Source organism: Vulpes lagopus, chromosome 4, assembly GCF_018345385.1.
Source record: "Vulpes lagopus strain Blue_001 chromosome 4, ASM1834538v1, whole genome shotgun sequence".
Taxonomy (NCBI): Eukaryota; Metazoa; Chordata; class Mammalia; order Carnivora; family Canidae; genus Vulpes; species Vulpes lagopus.
In genome coordinates this window covers 98585622-98598645 of record NC_054827.1, presented here as the reverse complement: position 1 = coordinate 98598645, position 13024 = coordinate 98585622, and the positions used below count along the sequence as shown (strand labels likewise).

The following is a 13024-nucleotide window of genomic DNA, read 5'->3' as shown; positions in this document are numbered from 1 at the left end:
CCAACCAGAAGTCCCAAGGGTAATGGGCCCTGAGAGTCCATGGTGCTTGGCAGTCACCTCATGCTGAGAACCTGTACCTTTGGTGCCACTAATGTATTTCTTTTAGGCATCATTGGAGTCGCATGTTAACAGAGTCCTGCCACCCTCTTTGTCCTCTGGATGGCCCCTTGTGTGTGCCTTTGAGTAATTTTAGTAACAGTCCTATAGCCCTAGACACCCTCTGGGCCCAGAACCTCCAGAGCAAAGTGCTTCCTCAAGCTGCAGAATTTTCTTTTAATAAAGGAAGGTTTTTTAGAAAATGAGTTCCTTTCAAATTGAAAAACTGCTCATCTGTGCTTTTTAGATTTGCTAATTAACCCTGAGCTCATAATTTAGTGGCGGAGTCACTAGCTGGCCATCATTTGACACTACCCACCGCCCTCCTACCAGTTCTTGGTCTTACAGTCCAAGAACTGCTGCTCCCACGGGGGAGAAATGAGAATAGAACCAAGGGTCACACACTTATTAATATACATTTATAAGTACACGCTTAATAAATAATGAAGGCTCTTCATTATTTGGACGTGAATGAAACGCAGCCCACTGTACAGTATATTACCACTAAAAACATTACAAAAACCAGAAACTGATGGGAAGATACATTCTCCAGTGCTAAGGGTAGAATCATCCGTGTGTCTGTCTCTGTCTTCATCTCTGTCTCTGTCTCTCTCTTTTTGCTTCTTCAAGACCTACCCTGCTTCCCTCTCAGTGTCTTAGGCATCTCATAAAAGAAAAAGCAAGTTATTCTTGTAGTAGGCTGTTTTATTTGCTCTTTCTTATCCACCCCATGGCAATACATCAGTTCATCAAGTTACAGGGCCAGAGAGCATCATTACCAAGATGTTAAAAATTCATTGGTTCTAATCATATGCAACGTCTGCCTCTTTGTCCCAGTGTATATCTACACAGCTGTCACAGCCGGGCTGACCTTTCTGAGAGGTGGCAGTTTTCTGAAAGGGATCTAATTAAACAGTTATTCAGCTGTGATGAACTTTTGGCCTCGCTCACCGAGGCCTCATGTTGGTGATTTTCTCTGGTGTGTTGTATAAAGGAAAGGTTAAGTACCGTGGGGTTCTACTCACCTCCACACATTTTACTATTGATTTGTAAATACCACACCAATTTGACCAAACTAACAGAACCAAAGGGCTATCAGTGTAAAAGTTTGCCTTCCCTGGTTTGAAGCATTAGAGTGAAAATTACCAACTAAATCCAAATCAGGTGTACGGTGGCTGTGACGGCATATACAGCAATAACATCGATGCAGGGTCATGCTGTCATTCCACCATGTGGCACCTGAGTGGGCCTGGAATCAGCCACGTCTGGGTCAGAGTTCCACCTCTTCTGCATATGAAGCAAGTGACTCTAGATGTGTCACCAAACCTACCGGAGCCTTGGTTTCCTCACCTCCAAAGAGGACCTAATGGCATACCTGGTGAACATTCAAGAAGTGTGACCTATTTGACTCTTAAATGCGGGGGGAGTATTGATTTGTTATTGGGAATCTCCTGCAGCCATGACCATGAGTGCCATGGTCCTTGATCTACTGTCAACTATAAAACACCATAGGGAAGTGAGGTCTTGTCATAATGAACACAGCCACCATCAGGACCTCTGGTTTTTCTCTTGCTGGGTATTCAGGGGTAAGTTTGCTTCTAGCCCCTAGCATGGAAGTAGAAATTTGTTAAATCCCTGCTGGTGAGTCCTTTTCCCTTTGCTACCAGGGGTTATGGGACCAGACAAGGCTCTGCTCTCCTTCTGAGTCCCTGGCTGTGCTGCTGACCTGCAGCATCTCTGGGGAGTCAAAAGGGAACTAGTGGCACATGACCATGGTGCCTTGTGGGACCAGTGGGTGACCTTGGGGCATGTCACTGCCTATTTATCCCAGTTTTCTCTGCTCTATGTAAGACTGTTCATACTTTGCTGTCCTCATGGGGCCGCTGAGGGAGGAATCAGATAGTACATTTGCATGGGCTTTGAAAAACCCTGCTGGCCACGTGGAGGAGGTTGGCTTTTACCACATGGGTCAGAGGCTGGGCAAGGCTGGCCACACAGGCCGCATCTGGGAAAAAGAAGAGGGGAGGCCCAGGGGCTTATGGTTCGACCCGAGGGATGGAACCTGGAATTGAGTTATTCATGAGCATGCCTCACAAGTTCTTTTTAATTTTTTAGAAAAGTCTTCTCCTCTTTTTCCAGCTTTAATTTGACTTGACTTTAATTTTCTGACTTCACTTCATTAGACTACTTAATTAAAGAAGTAACATATGATCACTGAAACAAGAAAAATAGAGAGATATATAAAGACAAAGTTAATAACCTACCTTCTCCCACCTCATACTCCTGAGGAAAGTTTACAGCAAATCCTTCCATTTCTTTCTTGATTTCTTAGGTTTATATTAACATAAACAAATAGTCTATCTTCCTTGTCCCTCCTTCCCTCCATTCTTCCCTTATGTCTTCCTTTTTTTGTTTTTAAATATTAATTTATTTGGGAGAGACAGCATGAGCACAAGCAAGGGGGAAGAAAGAAGCAGACTCCTTGCTGAGTTAGGAGCCAACACAGGGCTCCATCCCAGGACCCCGGGATCATGATCTGAGCCAAAGGCAGATGCTTAAATGACTGAGCCACACAGCTGCCCCTTGTTGTCTTCCTTTTAACTACATGGAATCACACCATTCATATCACTCTGAAACTTGACTTTATAACCTGAAACTATCACAGACATCCTCTATGTCAATATACACAGAAATGTCTTCATGTCAACATTGATCTGTACCATGGATGTAATGTCAATCAATTGGTCACTTCTCTATGTGTGGGTGCTTGAGTCGTTTCTTGGTTTTGATTTTGGTTTTGTTTAGGCCTGTGCAGATGGTGCTACCAGAAGCTCCTTGCACATACAGTCCTAGCTCTCTTGGTCTACTTATGCTAAACCCATTGGTTCAGTGACCACGGTTCTCTATCCCACCCATAATGTGCCCTGCCCACTCCTCATGGCACAGCCACCCACTGGCAGCTTCTGGGGTTCACCCACATGCCAGCTCTGCTCCCAGCAGTTGGGTCACAAGTTTTCCAAGGAACAATTGTAGCTGTCCCCAAACCAGTCTAGGCCAGTGGTATTTGGCTTGTGAGTACATACTGTGGTGCTACATAAGCCAATGAAATGTGAGTGCAAAAAAGATCATTGCTTAACCAAAAAAAAAAAAAAAAAAAAGTGCTTTGGAAAGATTCGGTGAAAAAGGGTCCCTAGATATATTGCTGTCAATTTTGATGTGAGTGAGACAATTAGTAGGGGTTGGGATACAACTTTTTAAAAATATAGGAGGTGTCTGCATACATGTTGTTTCATAAGTACCATTAAGTTCCAGCTCTGCTCCAAAAACAGAAACGGGAAGCAAGATAATTCTCATGATTGTCGTTTAGGCACCAAAGGCCACGAGGCACTCCAGACAGCAGACTGACTCACAGTGAGGGCCTTAGCCTGGCTCCAGGGGAACCCATAATTCCTCCTTACTTCTGGGGATTCACATCTTGGGATAATTAACCATTTTTGGAACTTATATCATGAATGCATGTATACATGAGATGCAAAGTTTGATGTCTAGCATCAGAATTTATAAGGCTGAAGTACTCTAATATGTTTGGGAAATAGTGGCAAAAGGCAACTGATTATAAAATTCAGTTTATTGATAGTTTTGTGGAGAAAGCTTTTACCTCTGTGCCTCTAATCTCACATTTTTAGTTTCATTCCTTGAGCGTAATTTCATTTTTCCCATTTTTTCATGTAGCTCTTTCCTCCTCATGAACTTTATTGCCAGCCACTTTAAGGGACATCATATGCTATTACATGTGCCTCCATTAGGCACTTGCTTGTGAACTTCATCTTTTATTATTGTCATTTATGTTCTCAACACTAGTCATATGCCCTGTAAAGCAGAACACCTCCAGAAAGTGCAGAGTGCCACGCCTTTCCCAGACATGCTTGCTGTGGTCTTTGCCCATGGAACTAGCAAAGGGTCAAGGGTGGTTGTAACACCACCCTCTGGAATTCCCAGAATCACTCAGATTTACCAGTATTTTCACCTCTCCAGCTCACCCCAGTGCCCCACAGAGACTGGCCCTCCTTGGACCCACAGTGATCTTCCTTGAGGTCTGGGTTTAACAGAAACATCTCTGTGTAGTAGGTGCTACTTATCTATCAGACTAGAACTAAGTGTCAGATTAATCTTTTTTTTTTTTTTTAGATTTTATTTATTTATTTTTAGGGGGGGGTGGCAGAGGGAGAGGAGGAGAGAGAGACTCTCAAGCAGACCCACACTGAATGTGGAACTTGACTCACGGCTGGATCTCACCACCCTGAGCCGAAATCAAGAGTTAGATGCTTAACTGACCAATCCACCCAGGCGCCCCCTATATCTTAAAGGCTAGTTACAGCAGACAGTCCTAACAGTGAAAGGAATATGCTGCGAACATTTTGACTTTAAATATGCAGATGAGCCTCTGTCCACCAGGGTTTTGATTTGGGGCCAAGATCTTCTGTTCAATTGTGGGTCTATGTCTTGGTGTTTCAAGTTGTATTTCTTGTATAAACTTCATAAAAGTTGCACCATCTGTGATTTCCAGATTCAGTTCCTTTAAATTGGAGCGAGAGACCTGCAAAGTGAGCAGAATGCAGGTCTCCCCTGGATGTTTTATGACTCTTGTCCACTCCCTTGTAGCTGCCTGGCCAGGACCCAGCTTGGCAGCACTTTCTGCTCTGTAGCTCTCCTTTGTCAAGTCTTTCCAAAGCATTTGACTGGGTTCTCATAGAACAAGCAAGTTCTCTCGCCTGCATTCATGTCATGATGAATTACAGCAGTAATTAAACTGGCCTTTAGCTGTTCGGGAATGCACCCCTATGCCCCGGGTAGACAGGGAAGGCACCTGGCATGCCTGGCGTCCTGGCAGGACCAGAGAGCAGCAGTGTGCCTCAGGCAGGCAGGACTGCAGGGTCTGTACCAGGAGGGGAAACCCAGCTCATCCGGTCAGTTGGCGATGAAAAGTCGATTAAGAAAACTTCTCCTGTAGTAATATTAGAGTATTTCTGCCAAGTCTCGGGAAGGGTAGAGGAAGAGGGCTATTGCCCTGTATTTCTTAGTCCTTATGGGAAATCTCAAAGATGTGGGCAATCATTCAGTAGCTAGAGTGTGGTAGGGAAGCTGGAGGGTGTGAGGGGCTGGTTGGGACCCTGGGGAGGGATGTAAAAGGAGGCTGGCAGGCCTGCCCAGAGGAGAAAAAGCAGCCCAGAACCCAAAAGAGTTCCTGGAAATTCTAGCCCCTTGTCCTATCCTCCATCCCTTACTCCCCCACCAGCCCCTGTGGCAGGAGATGGAGGTATTAGGGCTGCAGAGCTCATACCAGTGATCTGGTCCTTTGTTTAAGCCACACAAGTCTGCCATCTGGGTCTCTGACTGAGAAGTGGTGTTTCCCAGTGTGATCTGTCAGGCCAGGTGGGGTCAGGGAGGAGGATCGAGATTCAAAGGGACCAGAAATGTGATCACAGTCTCATGGGCCCTCAGTGGTCAGCCAGGGTCACCCAAGCCCACTCACCTCCTCGCACCCCCAGCAGGCCCCAGGCTGTTCTTATGGAACCAAATTTTAGGGTCTCTATTGATGGGCCTTGGGAAGATGCCCTAGGCCAGGTGGTACCCCAGCCCTCCACCCTGGTTCCAGTGCACCTGGAGGGACAGCGCACACCCACGTTGGGGTTCCCTCTGCAGAGTAGACAGATGAGGAGAGGCTAAAGCGCTTCTCAGTTGTGGATGACAAGCGCTGGGCAGCATGATGCTTGCATCAGGTGTGTGGGCACCTCAGCCAGGTACCAGCACCACTCCACTCCACGGGGACAACCAGGGCAGTTGCAGGTGACCCACCTGGGAAAGAAGTGACAATTCAGAGCCACTTTTCCACCCACCACAGCCCGATGCAGGCTTACTGCGCCTGGCCACTCCTTTGCAGATGTGAGAGCATGAAGTGTGTGGTGGGTGGGCTGGCCGGGGGCATTCCTGCCAGCTCCTGAAGGATGACTAGGACGTTGCCAGGTGAAAGGGAGGTGGGGGAACATCCAGGAAGAGGGAGCATACACAGGATGAGCATCCATGGAGGCAGCTTCCACCCCTTAGGGTGGAACACAGGGGTAGGAGTGGAGAACAGGAGCTCTCTTCTTCCAGGCTCCCTCTAACGCCCCCTGGTGGCAGAGCCCAACAGGGAACCAACTGACCTGGGAGTCTGGGCCGCATGGTTTGCAGACTTCCAGCCCTAGCATCTCAGAGCCATTCCGAGCAGTGACCTTGGGCTTAGAGATAGACCCCACCTCATTAGAGAGAGATATTGATGGCGGGGGGTGGGGGGTGGAGGGGGGTGTATGTCAAGTGTCACTTGCAGGCTTCTGCCTGGGAAGGCTGAGGAACCTAGGTGAATAGGACAGTTTGCAGCAAGCTGGTCTTGAGTTGCTTCCCCAAAGATGGAGCCAACACACCACTGGAAAGGTGATCTGGAGTTTAGAGCAGAAGTGGTTAAACCTGTCATTTAGCCCTTAAAAAAACCTCTGGTGTATGGCAGTGTCTACAAATTTAAACCTGCTAATAGGATCATCTGGAGCGCCACACCTCTCTCCTTGAAAATGCTTATTATTCCCATTCCTGGTGGGATTGTATGTGTAATAGGAAAGCATTTTGGCTTTTGCATTTCATGCTTGAGTGTGCTATTGATTTTTCTAATTTCTGATAGAGACTAATTCAAAATATGTCCCTATTAGATCTCAAGGACATTTGGCCTTGTCCTAACTGCTCTGCTTTGGGCAATAAGCATCAGGGCCGACAGCTTTCCCAGGCAGAGGACGATAGACACACATTCAGCTCATAGCCACTGACTCACCTCTGTTTCACATAATTAAACAAAGCCATGGCTCAGGCCTGCTGAAAAGGCAAGGAACGTGCTCTGTGTGCTAAGAAACCCCAGAAGAGACAATTTCAGTCCGATGTGTTATGTGTGTAGACACGGTCACTATTCTTTCTCCGTTAATCCAGAGCATGATAAATTCATGGCATTTGATCACATTCAGGATCATGACCTCACCCATGCTTGTGCAAAAATGTCCTACCAACCCAGACTCTTATCAAGTCCAGACCACCCTACCCACTGCTACCAGAAGGCACGTCCTACCATGCAGCTTTAATAGCGCTACTCCCTGGCTCTAGCACCCTCCCTGGCTCCCCAGTGCCTCCAGAATTAAGAATTAACTTCTAGAGTCTTATATAAATTTGCTTTTCTTAAACACGTTTCATCAGCTCACCTGTTCTTCTTGAGCCTGGTGTACCTTCTTGTAAGCCCACCTGTTGAAATCCTACCAATTTTCAGAACCATTCAAGAGTTATCTTCATTAACCCTTTGTCGACTCCAGATCCCTGCACAGTGCTTGGAGAGCTTGTTTATTAGCGGAATTGTCCTTGCTCGGCCATGTATAGTTGATTGTCTCACCCATCCCTCACCCTCCATGCGGTGAGAGGTCCCAGTGTTCGAGTAGCACAGAGTCTTCCTGCACCGGCAGGCACCCACAGTGAGGTATTAATTGGAAATAGAGGAATGGCTCAGACATCTCCATGCCACAGGTAACCTCTGGGGAGCAGTGACCAGAGGATGGGAAGTTATTGGCCAGTGCTTCCCATGGGCAGAAATGGAAAACTAGGCAGAGGTGGGGTTCTTTTTGTTTAAGCGATTTTACCTGTTTGCTCAAGCAGCATCTTGGCTTTAAGGTTGCACCCAGAATGTTCTGGAGCTCATGGTTTCTTTTCCTGAGGGAAAAGTATTTTACCAAGTTTATGAATCCTAGGACCGAGAAGTATTCATTCGTCCTGTGTGTCCAGAGGGACCCATAATGAAATATTTGAGAAATGTTCTGTGAATGGGTTAAACAGATTTTTTTTTAATACAGACCTTCTCAGGGCTTTTAACACACTAACATGTGTTATAGGGCTCCAAGAGGGGAGAACGATCTGTAGCATTTCCCAAATTTCTTTCACTGTAGGAATTTGACAGGGGGTTGGAGATGAACATCTGGAAGGTCTGGTGTTTTCTCACGAATGCACTTTGGGAAGGGCTATCTGAATTTATGGATGTCAGGCACCCTTTTGACCCACGGGCTTTGAGTAGTATAATCTGAAGAGAAAGATTTCAGGGTGGGAATAGAATTAAAGACTCCCCAGACTGTATTTCTCCTGAGAACGGAGGCATTCTGTGTAGCAGTGCAAGAAACAAAGCCTAACGAAGGAGTTTGGGTGCGAGGCATTCCTCATGGAGCCATCATTTTGAAGCGTGTGTTTCGCCGTCATAGCCCGATGGTTTAAATTACATAAGTTCTGAACAGACCATTAAAGCTTATGTGTAATCAGCTTAATTAGACACAAGCCACACAAGATATCCCGAATAACTCTGGATCTCTCTGTTTTCTAGTTCCTTCCGCAAAGGGCGCATTCTGCCAGCCCGGCCTGCGTGACCCCCCATGGCACCGTGCTCCACCAGACCCTGGATTTCGATGAGTTCATCCCCCCGCTCCCACCTCCGCCCTATTACCCGCCAGAGTACACCTGCACGCCCACCGCTGAGGCCCACAGGTGGGTCTTGCCGCTGATGGTGGCAGCGACCCTCGGGGACGCAAGGGAGGTAGAAGCAGTCCAGGATGTGGAATAGGCAATAGCCGTGCTTGTTTGCACTGGGGCAGTTGAGCCGAGGAGAGGGGACATCTGAAAGGCGTGTTTGATTAGAGAGTAGAGCATGAACGGTGCCCAGCGAGAGAGCACTGGCTTAGAGAGAGAGCGTTTCTCTGGCTCTCACTGCAGTGAGAAAAAACACAAAAAGCAAAACTAGCCCGACAAGAGCAGCTCTGTTATGTTCTCTTGAAATGCAAAAGTGCCATTGAGTTATGGTCATTAACATGACCTGTAAAATTTAATTAAACATTTAATCGGCTCTATGATTATTTTCATTTTAATGGACAGGGCCAGAGAGTTTATTGAAAATGTCAGTATCTCTCCAGGAAAAAAGAAGAAACAAAACAAAACGAAAAAGCCAAAAGGTAAAACTGCCTAGCGAATGAGCCTTTTATTTCAAAAACACAATGAGTATTTGACCAGGGGAAACCCTGATGAGTGATGGTCTGATCGCTTTTAAGAGAAATGTTAGCAGTACAGGCTCCTTCTCCCGGGAGCGACAATGTCATGGTTCTGCCTTTTCAGGGGCCTCCACTTGGACTTTGCTCCCTCTCCATTCAGCACTTTGTATGATGTTGCCATCAACAGCCCCGGCCTGCTCTATCCTGCCGAGCTCCCCCCGCCCTACGAGGCCGTGGTGGGCCCAACCACTGCCAGCCAGGTGAGACCTCAGCCCCAGACAAGCCACTGCCCTATAATAAGGCCCACTCCTTGCGTTTGTATTTCTCTCTGTGGTTTTGTGGACAGGAGGCAGCAGGCTCAGAGAGTAGAACCTGCAGAAATCCCACCCCAGGCCTAAGGATGCCAACCCAATATTTGTGCTGTTCCCCCGCAGCTCCTTTCAGATGCCCCTGAGCCTCACACCGGCTGGTGGTATATCTGGGGACACAGTGCAGAAGGAGCTGGTGCAGGTTCAAACCTGGGAGCAGAGACCCTGGGGATAGAGCTCAGGCCGTGAACCACATACTCAGGGCACCCCGGCCTATTTCAGCTCCGTGCCTCTGTCATTGTCCACAGGGGAGGTGAGACACCAGTCCAGGATCCCTAGTCCTGCCTGATGCCTGGCAGCTGTAGGCCAGGGAGGTACCAGAGCCACCAGGTGGATGTAGTAGGCCTTCTCTGAGCCGGGGGAGCCAAGCCCTCCCACCACCTTGGGGTTCCTGACCCACAGTGGGCATGTGCTATTGGCAGATCTGTTTCCTCATCTGTAAAATGGGGATCATAATAGTACTAAGCATATAGCAATGGATCCAGCACAGCACTTGACACAGAGCAGGTTTTAGCAAAAGTCAGTTGCCCATTTTACGGTACCATTGTCATTGTGACTGTTATCATCACAGTTGTCACTCCGGCATATCGAAGGCCACTAGCCAGGGCAGAGAGATGGCAACACTGAAAAGTTCACAAAGCACCCGAGTGCAGGATTGGCTGCGGGAAGGCCACAGGGTTGGGGACGCATGTGAGGAGCACAGCAGATAAGCAGAGAAGGGGCACATTTAGGGAACTGAGAAATCCTGCCAAGGCAAAGGCTGCAGCGAGTTCTGAGGTCTGAGCACGGGGCAGAGGAGAGAGTAGGCAAGACCAGGACCAGGAGTAACTGAAGGGCATCACAGCACTCTCCAGAGCCCGTCTGCACCCACATACCAGCACCCTGAGCCACCTGTCAGGAAGGGGTGCAGGCCTCAGACTTGGCGTAGACCTTCTAATGTCCTCTGACATTCTGGGCCCACGTGGTGAGTGAGAAGACCAGGAGACGTGCCCATCCTTTCCCGAGCCACCCACTCAGGAGCTCCTGGCCCACAGGGACGTCTGTGGGTGGAGAAATTTTTGCATGATGGCTGATCAGACTTAGCGTCCGCAAGCCTCTGAAGATGATCGCATCCCCAAGGGAGATGACATTCTGCAGGCTGGACAGTTGTGGGACTGGAAGAGAAGGCAAGATGTGCCTACCTCTAGGCCCAGCGGGATGTTGGCCACATGTTTGTTGCAAGAAGGATTGTCCTTGAGGGTCACCTGGGCGGGACTGCTCACCCTTGCACAGGCGACAGTCAAGGGCCTTCTCTCCTGCTCTTGCCCTGGAGCGTCCTGGACCAGCTCATTAGGCTGCAGACAGCAGAGCAGGACTCAGCCAGGGACTCTTGACCTTTTTTCTGCCCACAGTAGAAACAGATGCATGGGAGCTGCCGGTCCGGGGGTTGGGGGGATTTATTAGCGAGAGGCATGCCTGCAAAATCTCGTTTTCAAACGCACAGTAATTGGATTTCTCTTGAATTTCGTAAAAAGCTGAGTGAAGAGTTCTGCCATTCTGAAGTGATTTATTTTCCTCTTAATGATAAAAGTAATTCAAATCAGTATTACCAATGAAAACTGTGTCCTGTAAAGAGAGTCATAAGGACTCTGAGGGAGCCCTCTGTCCTGCTGGAGGGCACTGGGCAGGGGCATCCAATTCATAGTTGGGGGGTCCAGGGAGCCTCTGTGAGCTGAGGGCTCAGGCCGAGCAGGTTGTGGCAGGTGGCAAGGCTCAGAAGGAGGGGCAGCACAGCATGTGTGTCCTCAAAACAGAAAGCTGCTCAGGATGTCTGACATGAATGTGACGTGGGTAGAGGGTGACCTGCTCAAGGCAGCTCGTTGGATTCAGGGGTCATCAGGACCTCCCAAGCAGGTGTCCACAGGGTAATCGGATCTCTAGCTTGTGGCCTTGGAGAGCTCCGGGTTGGCCACAGAGGCGGTCACTGAATTCCGGGGAACCAGGAAGGGGTGGGAGACCACTACAGAATGACAATACTTTGAGTGCTCGAGGAACAGGACAGGCTGCAGAGTCAATAGAGTACAGAGGGGGTCCTCGAGGGCCTGGACTCACAGACACAGCACTTCAGGAAGGAAGAGACGGGTCAGGTGGTGCCAGAGGCTGTGGAGGGCTGACCCGGCTCCCTCTGGCTCACCATCCAGAGAATGCCGGTGAAAGCAGCATTCCTTCAGCTTCAGCAGGAGCAGCTGCAGTGGGGCAGTGGAGCAGGTGCTGGCACTGGCTAGAGGAGGGGGTGGGCCACGAGGTGTAGCAAGGGTGTGGGCTGGTAGGTTTTGGACTCCAGAGGGCCTCCCAGGCTTGTCAATCAAATGCAGATGGCTGAGCCCATCCCCAGAGTTTCTGAGTCAGGACTGGGAAGGAGAATCCTGTAAAGAATTTGCCTTCCTACCAAGTCCCAGCTCTGCTGCTATGCTGCTCTTCTGAGGAGACACTTTGGGAATTCTTGTGAGACCTTTGGCAAGGAGGAGAGAAGTTAGGAGATAGTTAGAAGGACGTTGGCCCTAGGGCATGAGGGCTTACCAAGGAGATGTGGAAGGGCCCAGAGGATGGGACCAGCTGAGCCAGGGTCAGGGAGGGAAGCCTATTGAAGGTAGGAGGGGAAGGCTGACCAAGCATCAGATGGTCAGCTCTGCCCTGTAACCAGCAGGGGCACCAGGCAGGGCAGTAGACAGGCCTGGAGACCCCTAGCAAGCCCACAGAGGTGTGCTTCTCCACGGCTGCCTTAGGAAGAAGAAGGAGCTCTGCTCTCACCCTTCCACCTGCTGCTAGAGGCCATCAGAATTCCAGATCCATGCTGGGGACCAACCTGGGCCTGCCTCTCCATCCTCCCTTTTGTGAGTTGTTACTCCCATTTCCAGCAGAGAGAATGCCATGGAAGGATGAGTGATTATGTGCCCACTACTCTATGGAGAGCAGCAGGACTTCTCAGAGCCCTTTGCTTCTGGATCTTGATGGCGAGAACCCCCCAACAGCAGTCCTAATGATGAGATTGTGGAACGTCCTTCTCCATCCTGTCAAGGACCCCAGGTCCTGGAAAGTGGCCTCTGGATTTGGGTGTGACGTTTGATGCACCACCCCACACTTTCACATCAGAAGGATATTGATGAGTGTTTTATCGCTGGTTTACTCTTTTTTCTCTGGAGCATAGGATACAATTCTTCCTTGACTAATGACGGGGTTATAACCTGAGAAACCCACATAATTTGAAGATATCCTTAATACCCCTAACCTACCGAGCATCATAGCTTATCCCAGCCCTCCTGACATGTGCTCAGAACACTTACTTTAGCCTACAGTTGAGCACAACCATCTCATACAAAGCCTATTTTATAATAAAGTGTTGGCTATCTCATGTAATTTCTTGAACACTGTCCTAGAAGTGAGGAACAGGATGGTTATGGTACAAAATAGTTGTGAGTTCTGTGGTTG

The 13024-nt window shown here is 48.7% G+C and overlaps 1 protein-coding gene across 6 annotated transcripts in view; it reads left to right on the top strand.

The window, feature by feature from the left end:
* FAM189A1 (family with sequence similarity 189 member A1) overlaps window positions 1-13024 on the top strand; it is a 449858-nt gene that overhangs the window by 419861 nt on the left and 16973 nt on the right. For all 6 annotated transcript variants that reach the window (XM_041752472.1, XM_041752474.1, XM_041752471.1 and 3 more), the window contains 2 exons: window positions 8531-8691; window positions 9313-9448. In XM_041752472.1, the coding sequence (XP_041608406.1) occupies window positions 8531-8691; window positions 9313-9448 (297 nt within the window). The remainder of the gene's footprint in view (window positions 1-8530; window positions 8692-9312; window positions 9449-13024) is intronic.